Source organism: Mauremys reevesii, linkage group 15 (genome assembly GCF_016161935.1).
Source record: "Mauremys reevesii isolate NIE-2019 linkage group 15, ASM1616193v1, whole genome shotgun sequence".
Classification (NCBI taxonomy): domain Eukaryota; kingdom Metazoa; phylum Chordata; order Testudines; family Geoemydidae; genus Mauremys; species Mauremys reevesii.
The window spans coordinates 44,234,944-44,258,155 of record NC_052637.1 but is presented as its reverse complement, the minus strand read 5'-3'; the positions used below and the strand labels follow the sequence as shown (position 1 = coordinate 44,258,155).

The 23,212-nt window shown below is 56.6% G+C and overlaps 2 protein-coding genes across 9 annotated transcripts; one reads left to right on the top strand and one right to left on the bottom strand.

The window, feature by feature from the left end:
- Positions 1-17: 17 nt before the first annotated feature.
- ARL16 (ADP ribosylation factor like GTPase 16) lies at positions 18-22,798 on the top strand. Of its 6 annotated transcripts, none has more exons than XM_039502443.1 (8): positions 18-150; positions 1,798-1,957; positions 2,201-2,260; positions 2,758-2,825; positions 3,267-3,345; positions 19,616-19,729; positions 20,930-21,045; positions 22,035-22,798. In XM_039502443.1, exons 3-8 carry the CDS (start codon positions 2,216-2,218, stop codon positions 22,204-22,206), a joined length of 594 nt encoding a protein of 197 aa, XP_039358377.1. In that variant the 5' UTR covers positions 18-150; positions 1,798-1,957; positions 2,201-2,215; the 3' UTR covers positions 22,207-22,798. The 6 variants fall into 6 exon arrangements, with proteins under 6 accessions (XP_039358377.1, XP_039358375.1, XP_039358374.1 ...); XM_039502440.1 differs by having other exon boundaries at positions 41-724; XM_039502441.1 differs by lacking the exon at positions 1,798-1,957 and having other exon boundaries at positions 31-150.
- Positions 4,117-17,911, bottom strand: HGS (hepatocyte growth factor-regulated tyrosine kinase substrate). Of its 3 annotated transcripts, none has more exons than XM_039502437.1 (21): positions 17,761-17,911; positions 15,177-15,261; positions 14,693-14,768; positions 13,955-14,047; positions 11,821-11,944; positions 10,885-10,937; positions 10,226-10,294; positions 9,867-9,991; positions 9,352-9,430; positions 9,127-9,225; positions 8,596-8,691; positions 8,165-8,203; positions 7,932-8,075; positions 7,516-7,729; positions 7,099-7,271; positions 6,721-6,861; positions 6,464-6,641; positions 6,252-6,385; positions 5,859-5,975; positions 5,426-5,521; positions 4,117-5,107 (listed from the first exon to the last, which is right to left on the bottom strand). In XM_039502437.1, exons 1-21 carry the CDS (start codon positions 17,795-17,797, stop codon positions 4,997-4,999), a joined length of 2,283 nt encoding a protein of 760 aa, XP_039358371.1. In that variant the 5' UTR covers positions 17,798-17,911; the 3' UTR covers positions 4,117-4,996. The 3 variants fall into 3 exon arrangements, with proteins under 3 accessions (XP_039358371.1, XP_039358372.1, XP_039358373.1); XM_039502438.1 differs by having other exon boundaries at positions 7,516-7,726; XM_039502439.1 differs by lacking the exon at positions 17,761-17,911 and adding an exon at positions 16,196-16,240.
- Positions 22,799-23,212: the final 414 nt, after the last annotated feature.

Here is a 23,212-nt window from a genome sequence, read left to right as displayed (position 1 = left end):
CTAAATCCTCCGAGTAACGACTACACACTACCCAGCATGCACCGCTTCCGCAACAAGAGCAACTTGATCGGCAGTGGCCGCGGAGGCGCAGACAGGGGCGGGGCCTGTGCGAGGGCGTGGCCAGGACGCCTGGGTTCCATGCCCTGCTGTGTGAGCCTGGGCTCTGTGGGGTGCTGCGGGCCCTGCCCTCGGGGCTGCGCCCAGCGGGGACACGCTGCCTTGGGCAGCATTCCCAGCCGGGGCCAAAGAGACACGCTGAGGCCCTGAACCGTGGCTGTAGGGCTGGGGCCTGGACACCCTGCTGGCCTCCCGTGGCTGGAGAAACCACACAGGCCTTTCCCCCATCTGTCCGCCCCACCTAAGCAGCCGCTCTCCCGGGCCAAGCGTCACTCAGTAATCTCCTTTGCCGTAATAAATCTAAGCCGGGCCCTCTGTGAGCAGAGCCAGCCCCGTCACACAAGAGGCAGGAGCAGAAATCCAGGCAGCCCCATTCTAGTGGAAACCTCAAGACCTGTGGTCAGTGGCAGAAGATGCTGGTGTCTCCCATGGCAGAGAGGAATAAGGAGCTGATCCTGGAGGTGCTGGCTGACTCCGTGGATAATACAAGCCAAGCCTTTGGGCTGGAGCTGGCCTCTGGGACTGGGCAACATGTGGTGCATTTTGCCCAAGCCCTGCCTAATGTCACCTGGCAGCCTTCAGAAGTCAGCCCCTCTGCCCATGAGAGGTACGTCTTGTGTCTGGTCCTTCCAGGATCCCTGGGCAGAGGCAGGGACAGCACCCCACAGCATGGAAGCTGCTCGTGTCCCCATCCTGGCTGCTGACAGGCTGCTGACTGCTTCGTACGAGGAAGGATTTGGGGAGTTGAGGATTTCACTCCCATGGTGGTGGGGCTGCCTACAGCTCCAATCACAGACATGGTGGGGAGTCTGTAGTGAGGAGCACAAAGGCCCTGACCTGCTGTTCCCACAGCATTGCCAGCTCCTTTCCCCAGTCCACAGGGGTGGGGGGGTAGGCCCCAGCTCTCAAACACTGCCACTTCAGTCAGTGACAACAAGGGTCTGTTGGTGTTCAGCAGGGGATTGTGCTCACTTCGCCTTTGGAAATTGTGCAAACCCTGCTAAGTCCTTCTAGGCTGTTCAGGCTTAGGCTAATCAGAACATATAACACCTGCATCGGGGAGGGGGAGGGGAACATGCCATCTAGCAGTGACTCCCACCCCCATGGGCTTATAACAGCTTTCATTGGGGTGACACTTATAGTGGCCCCAGCACAGGACAAATTCCAAGGGCAAGGAGACACATCTGTAGAGCTGCTGGGCTTAGGCTGCATGGCCCACCTCGCTTGCAATTCTTCTGCAGCCCTATCCCTCCTCTTGCACTCCCTTGGAGGCAGCTGCCATGCTGGGTACTTCTTGGTCCAGGCATCAGTGCTTACAGCAAAACAGGGAGGGAGATGGTGTTTGCCCATGGTCTGGGTGAGAGCAGCCAGATGCATCCCCTACAAGGCCTCACTTCCTGCCCCTTTGTGGCTTTTAATGGAGGGGGAAGGGTCTAGCTGAATGCACCTCTTCCCTGCCCTGGAATCAGCAAGACAGCCACTGCCTGCACTGCAGGGTGATGCTGGCAGTACTGTGGCCCTGGCAGTAGCTAAATGGATCCCAGCCTGGCACCTCAGGGCAGCTCCTGCAGCATCTCCCATTGTGGGAGCAGGAGGCGGCAGCCGTTGTCTGGGTGCAGTTCAGCACCACCAGACACACACCAGCAGCCTCTCCCGGTTTACCTGTCTCTCTTCCTCCAGCATCTCTGACTACATCAGAGCCACCAAGGTGCAGAACGTGAAGACGCCGCTGGCCATTGATGTTTCTCAGCCCTGGGACCAGTGGGCAGGCTTGAGCCAGGGCTGCTGCAATGTCATCATCATCCTCAATCTGCTGCACTTCCTTGCCCAAGGCCTGGAGGTGTGCATGTATGGACAAACTGAGCCCTGCAGGGAACATGGGGGCGCCACAGCAAGCAACCCTTTGTGGGAACAACATTCTTTCTCCCTTTCAGGCCTGCACCCCGCGTCGCCCCAAGGGATTATTGCTTGGGAGGAGCAGTGCTGGCACCTTGTCCTGCTCCTACTGGGATATGGGGCAGGCCCTGCCCTGGGCTCAGCCCCCCCGTGCCCACCTGGATGACATCCTGCCTTTGCATTTCAGGGACTATTCCAGGGCATGGGCCAGCTGCTGAAGCCTGGGGGAGTGTGCCTGATCTATGGGGTAAGTATGCAGAATAGAATCCCAACCAGCAACCTCTGCTGCATGCCCCCCACCCCCCCCCAGCAGCAGGAGGGTATTACCCGGTATGTCTTTCCAGGAATCTGAAGCCCAAGGCCCCTTTGTGGACCACCAGAGAGGTCTTGGGACCCCTGCACGGTCTCCAGGAGCCTGTGTTTTCCCTCCCCCGAGGACAGGCTGTGCAATCTGCTGAGCAGCAGATGGGGATGCGGGTCCCCAGAGCTCCGCGCAGCTCCTCCAGCGAGGTGGCAGGCACCGGCTGCTATTGTCCTAGCCCACACTGTATTACATCTTACCCCTCCTGTAGCCCTGCCTGCTGGATCTGGCAATGCCATGTCCAGACCCCATGGGAGAGGCCTGAAATCAAATAAAGCCTAGGGGTTAAACATCCATCAGCTGCTGCCCCCACCTCCTCAGGGCATGGAAGGGAGGACTGGGGAAGGGCAAGGAGCGACTCTGACTGCACTTTGTGCCTGCAGCCTTTTGCCATCAATGGGATCATCAGCCCTGAATGCAATGTGGAGCTGGAGGAGAAGCTCCAGGAGAGGTGAGGTGTGCCCCAGGAGCTGAATTCTTCCCAGGGGCTCCAGCAATTCTGCATTGTGGTAGTTAGGGGCTGGCCTGCCCTGTGAAAGCCTTGAAGGGGTCAAATCTGCATCCAGCCCACAGGCAATGGGCTCTAGCCTGGACACATCACGTCCTGTTCCCAGGTGCAACTGTCTCCCCGACCTGGGAGAGCACAAGCCACCTCTGGCAGCTTCCCCAGGATGGGCTCCTACTTACAGGCACAGGCTGTGTTCTGCAGGAGGCTCTTCCCCAGGCAGCATACCCATTTATATCCCAGGGCTGGCTGGAACTCATCACGTGGCAGCAGCTGGGGATGAGGCCAGCCCCACCCCTTGGAAAGTCCAGGGCAGCCATATCCACCCCAGAGACCGGCACACTGCTCTGTGCCTCTCCAGCCTTCTCTTGTTTTTTTGATTGGCAGGAATCCAGGCTGGGGGCTGCGGGATGTGGAGGAGCTGCGGCAGCTGGCCACCCCCAACGCACTGCCCCTCGAGCGTATGGTAAGGTTCAGTGTGGTGTGGGAAACAGGCAGGTTTCAAGGCTTGGGGCTAAGCTGCAGGGAGCCTAGAAGCTGCTGAATTGAATTGTACTTCCTATGAAAATGGGGGACTGGCAGCATGAGCAGGCAGTGGCAAACTTTCTCCAGCCACAGCACTGCAGCTGGCCCCAGCCCGCTGCACTTCAGCCCCCCTCCACACACACAGCTCTACTCCAACCCTGCAGCTCACACCTGGAGGCCTTGCTTGCTTCTCTAAAGCCCTTCAGAAGCCTGGTTGTTCTGCACCTTAATGCCGGTTTTCCTCATTGCCAGCTGGAAATGCCAGAATACACCAACTGCCTGATTTTTCAGAGGAGGGAGCTGGAGCTGGCATAGGCCCAGCGGGGCTGCAGGATGTTTGAGCATGGCTGCCTGAAGCCAATGGGATAGGGACACCCAAGAATAAATTGCTTTTAAATTAATCTGTCTCTGCCATGGGCTGAGGGTAGCTGCTCCCTGGGGCCTGCACTGAGGCCAGCAGCCTAGGAGTAGTGAGCAGTGCATCCAAGCCCCTGCAGCGTGAGAGGCCCAGGCAGGGATCCTCCTTCCCTTCAGGCTGACCCTGTCTGCTCTTACGCACATATGGGGGCAGGAGGAGTGGCCCTACTTGGCACCGAAGGCATCACCACTGGAGCATGTTACAGCCCCGCTTCACTGCCTGCCAAGCAGCCTTCCACCAAACCCCTCTGCAGTGGCCCTGCTCTCGCAGGAACAGCAGCACCAGGCCCAGAGCAACAGCTCTTTAAATACATTTTATTGTCACTGTTTCCATTCTGGCTACTCCACCACTACGTATGAGAGATGAGTGTTCAAAAAGCAGGGAGGGCCAGGCTCCCAAGGAGGGGGTGGAGGATATGGGCATAGGGCATGCGGAAGGGCCTGAGCTCCCAGGAGCATGGAATGCAAGCACAGGGCCAGGCTCCCATGGAGGGGCAGGGGATCAGGGTGGGGGGTGCAAGTTGTGGTGAGGGGCTGAGGCTCCTACTGGGGCAGAGGAGGAGCCAGCCATGGTGCACACTGTGCAGAGAGGGATAGTGGCAGAAGCCGAGCTTTGTGCACAGGGGCAGCTCTGCATCAGATCTCATTGCCCGCTTTGTTCTGGGGTCAAGGCAGCAGCGAGTACTTGGGGCATGATTAAATCTCTCGCCTGCTGCAGAGCAGGGAAGGGAGGCCCTGGCCTGTGGCATTATTGCTCACTCTCCTGGAGCTCTTCTCAGGCCTGGCTCCCAGTCACCATCCTGCCCACGGAGCCCTGGGGGGAAGCCCAGCAGCCAGGCTGCAGCCTCTGCCTTGCAGAAGTCTCTTCGTGAAGGGCCAAGCGCCCATTCGTTCTCCCTGTCGGGGCGGGGACGGGTTTCACTTCCAGCAACCATGGCTCGTTTCAGCCAGGCGGGGACAGCGCAGGGAAAAAGCCACAGGGAGCCAGAGCAGCAGGGAGGCCCCTGCCAGGCCAGGAGGGTGCATGCCAGCTGGTGGGGCCCCAGGGTCCCACCCTCCCCTTGAGTAGGGCCATTCCACAGGGAAGGGGGCAGGGAAGAGACAGAAATGGCTAGTTAAGTACATAGTGATTCCTGCAGACAATAGTGTTACACTGGGCAGCCCCCTCGCCGAGATCAGTCAAAGGAGATGAGCTGGGCCTCGCCACTGCCCTGGGCCTGCTGTACCTGCGACGGGGCCTGCTGAGGCGGCTGCTGCTGCTGGGGGGGCCCTCCAGGGGGCGGCATCTGGAACAGCCAAACCCTTTGTTAAGAGGCAGTTTTCACTTGGCACCCCCCTCCCACAAACCTTACCCAGAGGGCTGCTGGTGGCGGCACAGGGCCCCACCCCAGCTGGTCACTCGCACCCATGCCCAGCCCTTAGGTGAATACACCTGGATCTGGAGGTCTCAGCGCCCTGCATAGGGGAGGCAGGGCCACAGCCAAGGCTCCTGGCGATAAGAGGGAGGGGGGTAATCAGGGCAGTTTGCGACCGACTGCCTGGGGAGGGAGCTGAAGTGAGGGTGACGAGGAGATGCCGGGTTCATGCAGGGCTGGCAGACTCACCTGCTGATACATGGGCTGCTGTCCCGAGAGGTAAGTCTGCTGGGGTGGCAGGCTGCTCAGAGCCGGCTCCTGCCCAGGAAGGGTCGACATGAGGCCCTAGAGTGGGGGCAGGGGAGAGCAATCAGAGTGGCCGCCAGACCACTGCCCCTTACCGAGGGGGCAAAGACCCTCAAGCTCCCAGCCAGGCCCAGTGGGCCCACGCTGCCAGGGACCTGGGGCTCAGAACAGTAGCAGTGAAGGGCCAGGGTACGTCTCCTACATGGGTCAAGGGGATACAGAAAATCCAGCCCTATCGCCCTTCCCCCACAAGTGCCAGCCGAGGCCCCATTTACGCTCACTCCCTGGCTGGTGAGCAGCCTCCATGGAACCAACCCCCACCCCCAAGCCAGTCTGCAAGAGGGCACCGAGCCAGTCACCCTTGGGGGGTGCTCACCTGCATGTTGTAGGGCTGGTACCCCATGGAGACAGCCTGGCTCCCCATGTAGCCCATGGTGCCAGACTGGGGGGCCTGCGAGATGGCAGGGACGCTCTGTGACTGGGACGCAGCGTTCTACAGGGAAGAGCACAGGGTGAGCGTGGGGCACCCCAGGCAGCCACGCAGCTCTCCCCCAGCACCCTCAGGGTCCAGGGAGCACCCATCCCACAGGGGACACCAGGGGAGACCCAGGCAATCTGGGACTGATCCCCCACCCCCACTGTGCGGCAGGGGATCCCGAGAGCCTGGGAGGGGACAGCCTGTGCCACCCACTGCAGAGTCCTGTGTTCCAGATTTACAGCGAGTACGGCACACCGCGGGCGAGGGGGACCCAGCGCTCTGCTCACTTGCCTGGTAGCCCTGTGTCGGTGTCGGCTGATACGAGGAGTAGGCTGGGTTGGTGGTGGGAACCACCTGCCCTTGCGGTGCTGCCTGCCCGCCTCCTGCTCCTGCCTGGTACACGTAGGCATTCACCATGTTGGGATCTGGAGCAGAGAGGGCACAGTGAGGTGACTGCTGCTGCATTCCAGTCCTGCCTACCTCTGCATGGCCCAGGCTCTCACCTGCCCCTGTAACAGGCATCGGTGCGTAGGGGCCAGTGCTGCCTGGAGCTGGCTGGTTCATGTACACACTGTGCATGGGAGAGCCCTCCACAGAGCCTGCGGGGCTGAAGGTGCCTGGGAAGCTGGTGGGACCGGATGGCTGGTAGATCACCCCTCCTGCTGCTGGCATGGCCTGGAGCTGCAAAAAGGAGAGAGCGTGAAGGGGAGAGTTCTGAGGAGAGTGCTCATGGGAGGGCTCCCTGGCATGGCTGCTGTACCTGGGCATACGGCAGAGAGAAAGCTGGCATCTGGGCTCTCATCTGGATGGTCTGCTTTTGCTGCTCCAGGCGCATCTGCCTCTCCTTTTCCTGCTCCTGCAGCCGCTGGATGGCCAACTGCCGCTGCATCTCCAGGTACTCCTGCAGGGAGCGGCACCACCACACACCTCAGGAGCCTGGCCATGCAGCTCATACACCAAGGCCAACCCCAGAGACTCCACCCGCTCCACAGAACAGTGCTGCCTCCAGCCACCCAAGAGCCGCCCAGCCCAGGGCACAAACTGGAACAGCTGCCATGGCCACCAGCAAGCCCTGGGAATGGCCCTGGCACGACACCTGCCCTCCATGAGGCACCTGGAAAAGACTTCCCTGCCTCACCTGCTTCTTCTGTCTCATGATCTCCAACTTCTGTGCCAGCTGGATTTGGCGCTGGCGCTCTGCCTCCTCGGCCGCCCGGCGCAGCTTCTCGCGGTGCTCATCCCGCAGAGCGTTCAGGGCCCCGCGGGCATCCCGGATCTGTGCCAGCTTGTCCTGCAGGCCCTCATAGTACACTGGGGAGAAAAACGCAGCATCAGGCTCCTGCAGGGCAAGGCAGCATCCAGGCCTGCTATCTGCTGAGCTCACCCAGCCCTGAGCACTAACTGCCTCCAGACAGAGCAGGCGGCCCCCATGGGGTATGCTCCTCCACAGAGACACCCCCCCGGCAGTCTCCACACAGTCCCAGAGAGCTGCTCACAAGCCATTGGCAGGGAGCAGTCGTGTCCTACCCCGAGGAATGGAGCAGAAGCCACCTACGCCTGCGCTCGTCCAGCTGGTTGAGCAACTCCAGCAGCTGGGGATGCATGTTGTTGATGGACTGGAAGAGGGAGAGCACGGCTGAGTCGTTGGTGATGCTGCGGCCCCGCATGTGGTTGCTCTTCATACGGTTGACGAAGGTGGTGACGGCATTCTGCAGAGCCTTCAGGAACTGCTCGTGGTTCTCCTCGGACTCCCCGTTCTGGTACTGCTGCTGGAGACACAGGGCAGCACAGTCAGCCCCTGAGCCCCGCCCTCTCAGGAGTGGGGATCCACAACCCACACCTAGACCGGAGCCGGACTTGTGCTTCATGACCGGGGCAAGGCTGGTTCCAGGCAATTCCCAGGGAGCACTGATTCAAACTGACCCCGCCAGACCTCAGAGAGACGGGTGTGAGATCGGGCCCCTATTTTACCTCCACGACACCGAGCGGCATGGGATGAGCTTCCCCAGGCTGGGCAGCTGGTTCTGAGAGGGACAGTGGAGCAGACGGGGTGGGGCTCTTGCGAACCTCCTCCTGCTTCTTCTCCCAGTAGTTACGGTTCAGGTACCGAGCCAGCTGCCGGGAAAAGCAGAGGGAGAAGATCAGCGCCCAAGCCTGACTGGGAACCAGCCTACGCTGTGCGCCAGAAGGGCCTGTGTCCTTACCTCGGGGTCGATGTCCTCAGCCAGTGGAGCAGAGGAGTTCTGGGGAGAAAAAGAGAGAAGGGGGGACGTCAGATCTTAGAGACACACGAGGACTCCGCAGCCCACTACACAACTCACTGCTATGACAGATACCCTGCCCAGACCTGTGCATATCCTGCCACCCAGTGCCAGGCAACAGCAGGAGTGCAGAACTGGGAGGGACAGCGGGCACTTCTTTCTTCCTTCAGCCAGGCGGTGATTCACCTCCTGTCCATGCAGCAGAGGAATAGTGCACCCAGTGTTTAGAGCAGGGTCTCCTGGGTGCCCCCAGCACAGCAGTGTTTTCAGTGCCATGCTCTCACGGCTTTGGTTCCCTCTGAGCAAGGATTTACCCCGGTGACCTGACAGAGAGATCTGGGGGTGCTGACCCAACAGGGCAGCTGTGCACTTACCACAGGGGAGGAATAGAGGGTGCTGACTGGGGGTGCGGATGAGGTGACAGGCGTTGGCTCAGCCTTTGGGTACACAGAGTAGGTGGTTTTCTGTCTCTGCAGAGGGAGGTACAAGATCAGCCCTGAGAACTGTCCAGCTCAACAGCTCGAGACAAGCCTGGCTTGGAGGGCGAGGCACCTCGCACGGGCCAGGCCCAGCCACTGCACATTCACTAGCCATTGGGAGGCAGGAGCTGCTAGTGTCTGCATGGGGTCTGCACAGCTAACAACTGCCAGGCCCTGCCCCACTGGCATGATCAGCACCAGCCCTCACTAGCCTGGTGAAAGAGACCCTCACCCCAGACCCATGGCAGGGATTAGACCTGCAGCACAGCACCCCCCTTGACCCACTATGCCCCAGGGAAGGGCTCCGACCAGCCCAGGGCTGGGGACCGGCTGGTGCTGGTGCAAAGCCCACAGCAGTAACCTGCCAGAGGCTTGGAGAGCATCCAGGCAGTGCGCCCTCACGCAGCCCTAGAGCTGGGTACAAACCATCCTCTCCTTCTCCTCGGCCTCTGACTGCGAGAGGGCGATGGCCAGCTGGAGCTCCTCCTCCTCCTGGAGGGCCGTCTCGTCACGCTTCGGGGGCAGCTGCAGATGGAGAGGGGGGCTGCTCAGTGGGACAGTGAGCAGGAGGAGAAGGGAACTGCTGGGGCTAACCCTGCCTGCAGCCAAGCTCAGACCTCTGGCAGGCAGGACAGCCAGCCAGCCACTTACCTGGGACTGCTGAGAAAGGGGGCTGGTCAGGTACTCGGGTGGCAGCTCAGTGGTGGCAGCAGTTTTGCCCTCAGCTTTCCTACAATCAGATAGAGGTGACAGTAGAAACCCGGGCCTACAGGCAGCATTTCTGAGCCCTGCCTGGCCCCATCCTGTCCCAGTCCCAGTGAGGGCCATGGCCCTACTCCACCCCAGCCCGGGGCACAACACGCCCTCCCCACCCCATCCCCAACAAGGAGCGCAGCTCCCAGCTACCAGTCAGTGGATGGGGGCAATGGAGGCAGCAGAGCCAGTCCCTGGCGTCAGCTGTACACTCCCATCGTTGAGTGCCATCTCCTGAATCCCTCCCGTCTCCTGCCAGGCTGCCCAGCCCCTGGGGAACCCGACTCAGAGAGGCTCCACTACACGGGGCTGAGGTGACCCTTCCTTGCTCCAGAAGGCAGGCCCCATGCCAACCACCAGCCCTGGCCGCTCCAACCCACGTGCGGTGTGCAGAACCCCCTGGAGATACTGACTTGTTGAGGTGCTCGTAGCAGGGCTCACACACCCGCACCTCCTTCTCAATGCCAAACTTGGGGATGGTGGAGTACTTGGAGGAGCACTTTCCACAGAAGATCTGCCCACAGGCCCGGCAATGATGCTGCAAACAAAGAGAGGGATGAGGTCAGCCTTGGCAGCTGGTACTAGGAGGCACCCTCCCAGTACCAGGGCTGTGCCCCTCCATGGCCATTGCACAGGGTGCTTGCTGACCACCTTCCCCTAAAGCTCAGCTTCCCAGCCAAGCCCACACTGCGGGGCAAAGGAGGAGGAGACCAAGTCCCCAGCGGTGTCATGCAGGGAAGGGAACTAAAGAGGAATAAGCAGCAGCACCCACCTTGCGGGTCACAACCCCAAACTGCACTCGACATCGGTGACACTCTTCAGCATCCACCCAGTCAGGAGCCTGCCAGAGCACAGAAACCTGCATAAGGAAAGGACCAGGGCCTAGCACCCAGAGCCCTGATGCTGGCTCCAGAGGGCCTCTCGGGCTGCCACCCTGGAGCTCCCACTGGCTAGCCCAAGCCAGGCCATTCCCTGGATGGGGGAGACCCCCGCAGCAGGAGGCGCTCTCCCCTGCAAGTCTGCTCCGTGGCCACTGGCGCAAAAGTGAGTCACGGTCAGATGCTCCTGTGCTGAGCCAGTGACGCCCTAGCATGCTGGGCAGGAGCCCTGGGCAAGCCACAGGACTAGGAGGCTGCCCTCATGTGGGATCACTGATCTCTATGTGCTCTGGGTTGGCTCCCTGCCAGGGCAGGCCCAGGGGAGAGGGGATTCAGCACTTCCTTTCCTGAACTGTCTCCCCCGCCCCAGGGCTGGCTGCACCCCGGTGAGGAGTATAGAATCCAGGCAGCTGTACAACACACAGAAGGTGCTTTGGGATTCTGGGATTTGATGTTATTTAACCACCAGTTAAAGGGTCGGACAGAAATGACAGCAGCAGCCCCCTCCGTAATGCCAGAGCTCCTCCCCACTGCTCTGCCCTGGGGAGCTCACCCTTTCTGCAGCAAACATGGCATCGCTCTCCTTGAATTCTGGGAACACATGACCTGCAGGAAGAGTGGAACAACATCTCACTGTAAAGTGGGGTCCCACCAGACTGGAGGCAGTGGGGCCTAGTGCTCAGAGCTGGGGACAGAGGCAGGGCTCCTAGGTTCTAGTCCCCGCTTTGCCATTTGTGCAGGAGTTCTAAGCAATCACTTAACCTGAGCCACAGTCACCTGCCTCACAGGGGAGCTGGGAGAGCGAGTGTCCGTACATCGATGAACAGATCCTAGGGCATTCCTCTGCTCCCAGGTCTGGCAAGTCTACTCCGAATGCAGAGCACAACCCCGGCCACACACACTCAGATTAGGCAACTGGGACCCTTTGGTAAAACATATGTTCGAAGCCTGAGATCAGGGTGAGAAATGCAGCATTTCCTGCCAGGATGGGACTCCCACAGATTCGCAGCCACTCATCCCAGGCAGAATCAGGGGAGTTAATGCCCAAAATCACAGGCACTGCCTTCCAATGCACCCAGCACTTTGGGGAAATCCAGACACACATCCAAGTTCTCAGCTGCCCACCCCAGGAACAGTGCCCAGGAACGGAGCCATTCCCAGGAGGACGTGCTCATTCCTAGGAGAACATTCCAGCTCTGGCTTCCAGGGACTTGCTGCCAAACCACATCATTCCTAGTGGGCTGCAGGACCAGAGTGAAGCAGCCACTTGGTGGAGGCTGCTCTGCAACAGGAACTGGATTCAAGTCACCCCAACGGGTCCATCAGGTAGCAGGGAGGCCACTGTGTGTAAACCCGTTTGTACAAGCCCTTCTCCCACACCTGATTGGAACTGCTGCCTGCTCCCTGCCCTCCCATGGCTCATCCTCTGTGCTTGGCTGTCAGCACAATGGGAGACTCACCTGCCCCTTTTTCCCCACGGAGTCCTTACCTTCCACCTTCAAGATCTGGTAGGTGTCCTGCACCACCTTGTACTTGGGCTCATTGCGGAAGGCGTGAGCCCAGGCCTGGATCAGGTACAGGATCTTATTGCGAACGTTCACTTCCACTTGTCTCTGCACAGAGGGGAAAGCATCTGAGCCCAGCACGGGCTGTTGTGGGGGCTCTTTGTCCCAGCATCCCCCAGCTCACAGACACTAACTCCGGTTCACAACCCCACCCTGTCAGGAACACTCCAAACATACCCCAGGCAACGGGAGGAATTCCTGACCTTCAGCAGGCAGGAGGCGCTGCAGCTCAGGAAGCTGCAAGCAGCTCCGCACTGCCTGTTTCAGTCTGAACCAGCCTCCAAGAGGGGCACTGCCATCAGCTGATCATCACCAAATCACATGACTGGCTGCTCCGGGAAATTCCCTCAGCAAGCAGAGAAGCAGATTCCAAGCACTCTCAAGCTTCACATTCAATTGTGGGAGAGCTCAGTACAGGTTTGTAGAGACATCTGCAGCTCCAAACTCAGACAGACCTGAGAGGAGCCTGCACCACAAAGAGAGTGACGACAGAACCCCCAAAGCCAAGGGGCAACCCAAGTTACTTCAGCAGCAGTCAGGGATTCAGAAGAGCGAAAGTCCCTAAAGTAATGCGCAAGAATGCACCTCGGGCATTTAGGGAGCTCTGAGCACAGCTCACATAAGAACCTGAGAAGAATCAGAGACTGTTGATCTGATCATATATTCAGGAAGCTCAATACCTACCCGAACGCCCCTCTGAGCAGTCCATGAGCCTGCGTTCAGTACGGTGTCAGTCACTAGAGAGGCAGTGACTGTGACATAACAGATGCTTTGCATTAGCAACCCACGGAGCCCAGGGTACACAATGAGTGCCTGGCCAGACAGAAAGCACCCTTGAGGAGAGGCTGCTCCAGGGCTCAAATGGACCGACTCAGAGCCCCTCATTTGCACAGGTCTGGGGAACCCCCATGCGCCCCGCCCCCAGCACAGACGGTATGCTCAAGCCACACTGAACTCTAGGATACCAGGGCTGCCAGAAAACCAGCCCCCGCCACCTAACTTAGTGGCTGCCACTGTAAATCAAGAAAAGCCAGGCTCAAGGCAGCAGTTACTATGTCAGACCAGATCTAGCTGAACTAGGCCAGAGTCTTCCTAGGAAGAGGACAGTAGAAGAGACTCCTTGACAGAATTAGCAATGCTCATACAGGAGCTGCTAGACATGGCCAGTCACCTGCCTCGGCTAGCAGCCAGTGGTAGATGCTACAGAGGAAGGAGTAAAATCCCTTTACTGAACTCAGCTGTGTACTCCTGTCCCACTGTGTGCCTTGGAGATGGGGCAGGAGAATGTCTTCGCCTCTCTAGCTGGGGTGGAGACAGGCTTGTGCCCCGGAACGCGAGAATCAAGAGCCCACGTAAGCATCATCCCACCGGTGTCACTGAACATGTTGTTCTCATTCATGCCAGCACTAAGCTTAGTTCTGAATCTTGCTCGGCTATTGGCTTGACATCGACATCCTACAGCAGCTCGTCCCATAGATTAGTTACACACTCAGAGTAAAGGGATTTCTTTATTCGTTTTAAACTTTCCATCTCATCTTGGGTTATGGGAAGAGAACCCACATCCCCCTCCAGCACCTCTTCCTACCAGCCCCTCCACCCCCACAGATGGGTATTTTCACTCGCCTTTGCTGGCTCTGACTAAACCAAGCCCAATACCAAGGTGAGGACTTGCCATCAATTGGCCCCCAAAGAGCAGTGTAGTATGTGCTGCAGTATTAGCCATCATTCCTTCCACAGCCTGACAGCAGCTTTGCTTTCAGGACACTCCCTCCCCAGCAGCTGGTTCCTGGAGCTGCCCATGATGCTTCATGAGAAATTCCAAGTAACACAGACCCTGTGGTTCACCTGAGCAGTTCAGCTCGCTCCTTCTGACATGGATTTCTACACAGGGGCTCCCCACTCTGTTTCTCCCATGCCCTCCTGCTGCCCCATTTCCAAATCCCCAAGGGCCTCTGTGTTAACAGTGACCTAGAAAGATGCTGCATTTACAGTTTCAATGCCTCCACCTTTCTCCCCCAACCCTATCCAGAGGGAAACAAGTGAGCAAGGTGCTTCTACCTTGAATAGTTCCTTCAGCTCCTCCATAGTCTGTTTATTGGCCACCTCATCATGGACTGTCTGGCCACAATTCTTGACCACAGACTCCATGACCTGCAAGGAAAAAGAACTAGATTAGATTAATACCCATAGCCCCTACAGAGCCCAGGACCAGCAGCATGAGAGCAGAGTCGCAGCGTGGACTGTACCTGTCTGCAGGGCACTGTAACCTGCACACAAGCCAGGGGGCACCATCTAACCCAGAACACTTTGTGCCAACTTCAGTCAGAGAAACATCTGCTACTTCCAAAAGCCCAGCAGCATCTTGAACTGGGGGTCTTGACTTTTTGGTAATAGTAGGGTCACACTTTAATGTAGGGATATAACAAGGAACACCCCCTGAACTTACTGGTGGCCTTTGCCCCCCTGCCATTTAGGATCCCATAATGTCCCACTTGCAATTACAGCAACCACCTGCTTGGTACAGCAACAGCATGACAGGATTTCATGTCTTTTTTTAGAGGTTTAATTCAGTATGGCAGCTGGAAATAAAGAAACAGGGTCAGCAGATCACAGGCCATGGGTTGACGCCCTCCAAGCTACAGCATCAGAGGAGGGTGAGCTCTGCACAGCTGTCAGCTGTACTCCTGGGGACTTCATTCCTCAGAGAAAAGTCTGTGGAAGAGTGAGCGTCCACCTGGGCTACATGTTACTAGAGGCCTGGAGAGACTTCACTTTGCTGGGTTGGCTTCAGGTTACCTCTAGTGCATAGAGAGCCACATGGGGGTTCTTGTCATTGACTTTCTTCTTGATAGCACCGACTGCGTATTTAGCTCTGGAAAAAGAGAGAGAGCACACATATTTTTCAGGCAGATGAGAACCTGCAGGAAGAGTCCAGCTGCCACTTAATAGGCCACTAACCCCATCCTTGCAATGGGAAAGAACACAGTTTATGGCATGGGCAACTCCAGAAGCCAAGCAGAAAAAGAGGAAGAACAGTGATGTTCAAGGCCCGTTTTCTCTCAGGATCCCAGGTAGAACATGAGCTGCAGCTTCCCCAGTCAGAAACATTATCTCAAGATGCTGAATTGCATTGTCACCTGCCCCACATAAAGTAACAGCCTGGGTGGACCAGTGGGCTGACCCAGGGTGCCTAGGCCTATGTTCTTAGCCTTCATGCAGTGAGCAGGGCAGAAAAGGATGTCAATGCTTAGAGCATATCAGGAAGTGATATGGCACTTACTGAGTGTCTCCCTGACGAATCATATCACAGATCTGCAGGATGGATTCCCAGTCTGTCTCCAGCAGAAGCTGACTGGTAGCTTTATCTGCAAGGAATTGAAATATCCATTAGCTAGTTCGGAACTGGCCTGCCTCTGTTTCACCCTCTCAGTTATATTCACATACGAGATCTCGCTCGGATCAGTGACTCCCCGTCAGTCATTCAGACCCTCAGACGCTCAGTAACTGCACAGATTCTTTGCAATCCCTGGTATTTTTGTGCTGCTAATCAGAACTGCTTGGCTCCTCCCAAGTCCCTTGAGGTTTCAAGGTGCCTCTGGTTTCAAAACCCATACAGCAAAACAAAAGTTGTTCTTACACATCCACTCACTGTGGGTAAGTACAGGGTTTTTATGGTGCTCCGTCACCAAAATTGACCTGCTCGCCTGAAAATGTAAGGACTCAATTCCCAAACTTGTTACACTTCAGTCTGCAGTAAGTAAGTTATGACCCCCCCCCCTCCCCAGCTAGGCCTATGAAGCTGCAGAAAGAGGTTCCTAGGTACTGCTAGTATAACTCAGGATTTATATTCTGTACCTATCTAGGTTTCTATGTGGCAGTCTTACCATCCTGTCACTGCAGCTGTCCAAGCTGATGTCCATAACCCACTAACAAACTTGGGCCCCTCCCCCACTCTCAATCTTTCAATCATAGTTGTTATTTTCAGGTTTGTCAAAGGAATGATTTAGACACCACACCAAGCCTCTGTTCATCCCACAACAGCTACACCTGTTTTTCTAATTAACAATATTTTATGCTTCCTGAGTGTATCACACTCCCTGACACAGTTCTGAACCTCCCACTCTGCTACCAGGCTATTAGTCACATAGCAGAACTTGATCTTTAGCAAGGTGGGTTTTCCAAGGTAAGGGAAAAGCACCTGGTCTAAAAGGGAGAACAAAGGGGACAGAAACCAGAGGTCCCATTCTGCCATGAGCATCAGGAGCCACCTCCCAGCACTGTATTGGAATAACCATATACCTGCTCACAGGTAGTGTGGGAGTCAGGTGTCAGGCTTGGTTGTGGGGCAGAATGGTGAGATACACAAACGCGGCCCACACTGATGCATTGGCTGGAGACACCTGTTATGAAGAGCAGTGAAATAATTGATGTTGATCTTTAAATCACTGTCATGGGGCTTCAAGTGAAAAAGTGATTCCATAAGAACATAAGAACGGCTGTACTGGGTCAGAGCAAAGGTCCATCCAGCCCAGTATCCTGTCTACCAACAGTGGCCAATGCCAGGTGCCCCAGAGGGAGTGAACCTAACAGGTAATGATCAAGTGATCTCTCTCCTGCCATCCATCACCACCCTCTGACAAACAGAGGCTAGGGACACCATTCCTTATCCATCCTGACTAATAGCCATTAATGGACTTAACCTCCATGAATTGATCCAGTTCTCTTTTGAACCCTGTTATAGTCCTAGCCTTCACAACCGCCTCAGGCAAGGAGTTCCACAAGTTGACTGTGTGCTGTGTTAAGAACAACTTTCTTTTATTTGTTTTAAACCTGCTGCCCATTAATTTCATTTGGCGGCCCCTAGTTCTTATATTATGGGAACAAGTAAATAACTTTTCCTTATCCACTTTCTCCACATCACTCATGATTTTATAGACCTCTATCATATCCCCCCTTAGTCTCTTTTCCAAGCTGAAAAGTCCTAGCTTCTTTAATCTCTCCTCATATGGGACCCGTTCCAAACCCCTAGTCACTTTAGTTGCCCTTCTCTGAACCTTTTCTAATGCCAGTATAGCTTTTTTGAGATGAGACCGCATCTGTATGCAGTATTCAAGATGTGGATGTACCATGGATTTATATCAGGGCAATAAGATAGTCTCCGTCTTATTCTCTATCCCCTTTTTAATGATTTCTAACATCCTGTTTGCTTTTTTGCTTGCCACTGCACGGATGTCTTCAGAGAACTATCCACGATGACTCCAAGATCTTTTCCCTGATTAGCTGTAGCTAACTTAGCCCCCATCATATTGTCTGTACAGTTGGGGTTATTTTTCCCAATCTGCATTACTTTACATTTATCCACATTCAATGTCATTTGCCATTGTGTTGCCCAGTCACTTAGTTTTGTGAGATCTTTTTGAAGTTCTTCACAGTCTGCTTTGGTCTTAGCCCTGTGCAGAGGGCTCTCCCGAGAGCTGGAGGACTAGGATGGGGCCAGGAGAAGCAGCTGGTACAGCGTTAACCCGCCTTGGTCAGGCTCAGGCTAGGGAGCTTGTTTTGCGCTGGGCCCTCGGGGCAGGTACTGGGCCCCTCTCACAGGGAGAGGCCAGGGCCGGGCCTCCGAGGTGGGGGAGCGGTTCCTCAGCCCGGGCTGTTGTCATTCACCCCCAGCTAAGCCCCGCAGGCCCCCGCCAGACTCCGAACCCAGCCCCCCGGGCCGCACAGACCCAGCCCCGAGCGCTGCCCTGGCTCCCGGGCCCCAGAGCCTGCGGGGCATGAGCGCGGGGGAGTGGGGGGGCGAATCCCCCGGGGTCGAGGGTCAAAGGTCACGTGCCGACTCGCGCGCACCCCGGGACCCCCGGTACCTAGGAGCCGCTCGAAGGTGCCGCCGCCTCTGCCCATGGTGCCCCCGAAACCAGCCGACCCGGCTGCGCTCGGCCTCAGATCGCCACAGGCCGCACTTCCGCTTCCGCCTTCCGCCAGGGGCGGGGCTTCCTCTGAACGGGTCGTGGTTGGATAACGGGAGATCAGAGAGACAGGACAACCAACCAGTGAGCGCTCAGCTTCTCTGCTGCATCCGCCAATGGAAGCGGGGCAGCGCATCTCCATGGTAATGGCCTTGCGCTAAGGGCCCGGGCCCCGCTGCCCCATGTACCTGCTGCTCGGGGCCTCGGGCGTGGGCAAGACCCTGCTGGTGAAGCGGCTGCAGAATATCCTGGCCCCGCCCGGGGAGACCCTGCCTCGGCCGCAGGAGTCTGGGGGGCGGGGGGGCGTGTTCCCGGGGGGTGCCCGGAGCGGGGGGTGCCGGGGGCGTGTTCCCGGGGGTGCCCAGAGCGGGGGTGCCGGGGGCGTGTTCCCGGGGGTGCCTGGAGCGGGGGTGCCGGGGGCGTGTTCCCGGGGTGCCCGGAGCGGGGAGGGGCTGGGCGGGGGTGCCGGGGGCGTGTTCCCGGGGTGTCCGGAGTGGGGCGGGGGTGCCGGGGGCGTGTTCCCGGGGTGTCCGGAGCGGGGAGGGGCTGGGCGGGGGTGCCGGGGGCGTGTTCCCGGGGTGCCTGGGGCAGGGGAGGGGGCTGGGCGGGGGGTGCAGGGGGGGCGTGTTTCCGGGGGGTGCCCGGAGGGAACTGGGCGGGGGATGCAGAGGTGGCATGTTCCCGGGGTGCCCGTTCCCGGGACGGGGCGGCGATGCCCGGCTCTAGTCTCTGGCCAGCGCCGTGGGGTCCCTGGGGAGGTGCTGGGGGGCTGAGAGCCATTGAACCAGACTGTAACCCCGTATACATGGAAACCCCCTCAAGCCGGGAGGGGGGCAGTGCTCCGAGCTCCAGCCCCGGGCCCCTGGGCGAAGCAGTGTCTGGTGATGATCTTCCTTCCTCCCCTGCTCCTTAACAGCTTCCTGCACAGCTGTGCTCCAAGGATGGGTCCCGAGAACTTGGGGAGCCTCCCCCCACACTGCCCACGGTATGGCCGGGCAGTGCTCTGGCTCGCTGGGCCTGTCTGCATTTCACAGTGTCAGGGTCTTCGGTGCCGTTTGCTGGCCCGATGCGGCCATGGCTGAGTGCTCAGTCGAGACCAGACTCCAGGGCTTCTGTCCAGCACCGCTCAGCTAGTTGTAGATCAACCTTATGAGGGGCCAGGCTGCTGCTCTCTGGGTGGGTCAATGTGAGGCAGTGGGGCCAGGATTCTGTTGCATTTGTGTTAGTAAGGTGTTAACAGAGCCAGGGAGACTCAGCCTGGCTAGCGGCTACACAGAACAAAAGGCCGTCTTGGAGGAACCTGCATGCGTCACTCAGAAGACATCAGCAGAAACCTTCTGATACCAGTTCAGCCAATGTTGCTCCACTTGGTCAGTCCCAGGGAATCCCATCCCTATGTGACACCCCCTTAAACCCTGAATGGTGGGTGAGGCCCCTGCAGGTGACTGCTGACTGAACTTCTGCTGGGAAGTTTCTTCCCATAGCTGCCCCTCTTCTTTGATTTACTGCAGCCTTAGTAATCCAATCCAATCCTCTTCCTTTTACTGGTTCTCCCTTATGAATAGGGCAGTGTCATTTGCAGCACACCTACCCCCATGCCGTAGTGCTCTTTCACAGCATAGACAGGCCCCAAAGGGTCACCTTTTTAACCAGCAGTTCAGTGATGTACTAACACGAGATGGACTCGGTTGTGAGGAACACAAATGTCTCTACAGAGACTGACTCTGGCTGGTGTTGTCATCTAACCTTGCAGGTAGGCACAAATCTAACTGACCTTCTGATCCAGAAGAAGATCACGATTCGGGAGCTGGGGGGCTGCATGGGCCCTATCTGGCCTAGTTACTATGGAGACTGCAGCTCTGTCCTGGTGAGTGCAGATCCCTTGGGTCTGAATTCTGAATGTGACCTTTTCCTGGCCCATCACCAACATCTAACCCGACATTCCATTGGCTCAGGCTACATTGGAACTGCCTTGCACTGCATGTGGAGGGCTGATTGACCCACCATGTCTGAGTAATGGTAACAGCTCCCTCTGGGAGAGGGAGATACATCCCATTGTACAGCTGGGCAGGCAGAGGCACAGAGAGAGAGGAAGTGACTTTCCCAAGACCCCACAGCAAGTCAATGGCAAAATGAAATAGAACCCAGGAATCCTGGCCATGCTCAGACCACGCTGTCTCCTGTCACTGTGTAAAGTTCTTTGCATTGTAATACTCACTTAAGGGGAAATCACTGGTGTTTAGACATAATTAGGCCTGGCAGAAATAGATTTTTTTAAAATCATTTCAGCAGATATCACTGTTATTTTTAAGCATTTTTTCAAATTTTTATTTATTTAAATTTTCACAATTGGAGAAAATGGGGGTGGGGGAGTCAGACAATTCTGAGTCTCTCACATTCTCAAGCAACATTTTTCTTACTTTGCCTATCTGTAAATTTGACTTATCAATGGAAATAATTTTTTCACCCATTTGTGTGTACAGTGAAATTGACATTTACTGACACTTATTGAAAAAAATCTAATCCTTCCACAGTAGCACAGGTCCTACTCCCCCTGTCCAAAGTCCTCGAATGAGTGGAAATGGCCATGGAGTGAGGGAACGCCTCACCTCAGGGCCAGACTCTTCACTGGCCTTCCATTTTTCATGCCTCAGCTTCTCCCTGCAACTTATCACTCAGGGCTTGTGAGATCCCTCTGGATCACCTTGTGGGCTTGATTCTAATCTCACTCACCTGTTTTACAGCAGGGTGACTCCATCATCTTGAGCTGTGCTAATCCTGAGCAACTGGGGCCCTGTGTGTTTATAGGCATGGCGGGGAGCGGGGGGGCACATAACCATCAAGTGGTCTGTGGAGTGAGGCTCCAAATCCAGGGAAGGGCCCCCAGGCCCTAGAACTCTACACCAGGGCCTCTCACTTACGGGGGTTCACTTCGTTTCCCTTGTGTTTTAATCTCCTCCCACTCCCCCTTCTGGAGCTGGTCTGTGGGGTAACCCACATCTCCCAAGCGACCGCCTTACATTTTAATTAATTTCCCACCTGGATCTTTCGCTCTGCTTCTTCCCAGTTCATGATTGATGCGGCTAACCCCACCCAGATCTCTTCATCCTGCGTCCAGCTCCTGTCACTTCTCTCCGCAGAGCAGCTTGCCTCGGCATCCGTCCTGATCCTGTTCAATAAGATGTAAGGCAAGGATTCCTCCAGGCTGAAAGTGATCAGTTTCCATGGGGGAGGGCAAAGGGAGGAAATCTGGGACTCCTGGTGCAGTCACTTTTTGCCTATATCATCATCTGCAGCCAGATAAGTCCCTGAGAGGCAGGTAGGCTGGGGGGAATGCTCTACCCGTTTTAGATTATCCATTTCATCTGGTTCCGCTGAGGGCCCTCTGTCATCCTAAAGTGACCAGCTGCAGCACTAGAGGTGCTGCTTCAGCTTCCACAACCTGTCTTTGTAATTAAGTCCAAACATTCTTGCATTGAAGAATATCCCTTTAATTAACAGAACAAATCCCAAACAAGGAAAGAGCTTCCACTCAGGTCCTGGGTCCCACTCCTAGCTCCAGAGTTGGAGATTCCTCTTACATGGTCGTTGTATCTTCCTTGTTCACAACACCTCTCCCCCCAGCTCTCCTCCCCAGATCTGGAGTACTGTTCTCACCAGTCCTTCTGCCCTTAACGCAGAATACTACCTCAAGGCCTTCCCAGTGCTCCCCAGAGCTGGGCAGTACTCTCACCAGTCCCTTGGCTAACATAGCATAAAGATCTCACCAGGTCTACTCCCCGGAGCTGGGATTCGGCTCTCATCCAGTTTCCCATGATTTTATTGGGTTGTTTCTTGCCTGGAGTCTCCTTTGTCCAGGAGCCCCCCCCATCACCTTGCTGGGTTCCCTTCCTTACTGAATTCTGGCTATTTTATTACAGTCAGGCACCCCTAATTGAGGACTAATCAACCACATGGGCAATCAATTAACCCCAAGGCTGGCTGACCAGCCTTAGTTGTGGGTAAATTGGCCCTAATGCTCTCTAAAAGGCCAGTCACCCTGTGCAGCCCCTCACAGGGATGGCTCAACAGAAATTCCAATTGCTCTAAGTTGGGTCACTGATGGTTTAGCACAATCTCTCTCTCTCTCTCTCTCTCCCTCCCTTTCTTCCCATCCCCAAATGTGGCTCCAGTGACCTGCCCTGCTACATGTCCCTGGTGGAGATGAAATCGCTGTTCCGGATTCAAGATATCATTACCTGTGCTAACCAGCCCATCACTGTGGTGGAGACCAGCGCCCGTGACGGCACGGGGCTGTCCGACGTGCTGCAATGGCTTCGTTCCACTCTCAAGGATCCCAGATGAATTTGCTGTGTCCAGCTTTGGTGTTTCCTGCCAGCTGATGGGAGCTGACTCTGACTCCAGGCAGCTCACACCTACTCTGTCACCAAGACTAGGATCCAGGAGCAGGAGAGGTAGCTGAGCAGCAGTCTCATCAGCCCTCCACCTGGGAATGAGAGCAGGGGGGCAGCAGCAAGACAGTGTGTGCTCCCAGCAGGTTGGTGGTAGCAATGGAGCTGCCCCAGACTTTTGGTACCTTGAATTGCAAAGTAAACTGTGAATTCAGGACTTTCTCTCATTCATTCCAGACTGCGAGTCAGCCTGCTTGCCCCCTGGGGCAGGAGGAACGTACTGCTGGGGGGCTGGGATGTGCAGAGACCACAGCCTCATGTTTACTAGAGTACATTTGTCCTGTGACTCCCCTGTCCTTGGCAGCCTTGCTGATGGAGCGCCCCACCCCACCTTTTCCTGCTTTGACTGCTGGCCCTATGCTGCTTCTAGGCTAGGAGGTAATAGGCCTGCCCACTGGAGCCCATCTGCAGGCAGGAGCTCTGTGGAGGGGTTTGTTAGTGATTCAACATTGCTATCAGTTTATTAAAGAGCAGAGTGTAGTTCCCTTCTCCCTCTGGTTTAATGCCGTGTCTTCCGAGGGCAGGCCACTTTAGGCTTCTTAGCGGTATACAAAACAGTTGTTATAATGCCCCAGAAGGTGTGTGAGGGGCTTCCCAGATGCACTGGCCCCTGCCCCAAAACTTCAAGTAGGTTAGGTAAAACCAGGTGAGTTTATTTACATACAGCAAAACCAGCCAATCTGCACAGGACTCCAAACCCATATCCAATAGACCAAACTTGTACTGTTTGCATTGCATTGGCACCGAAGGGCCCCCCTGCGCTGGGTGCTGTACCAACAGCTAGGAAGAACAGGTCCCACGGCAGAAGCGTTTACAGTCTAATGTAAAGCCACCTTCATGCCCACCACCTGCATTTCCAGTACAGCAGGCTGTAGTCCCACGGTGCCAGTCACACAAGA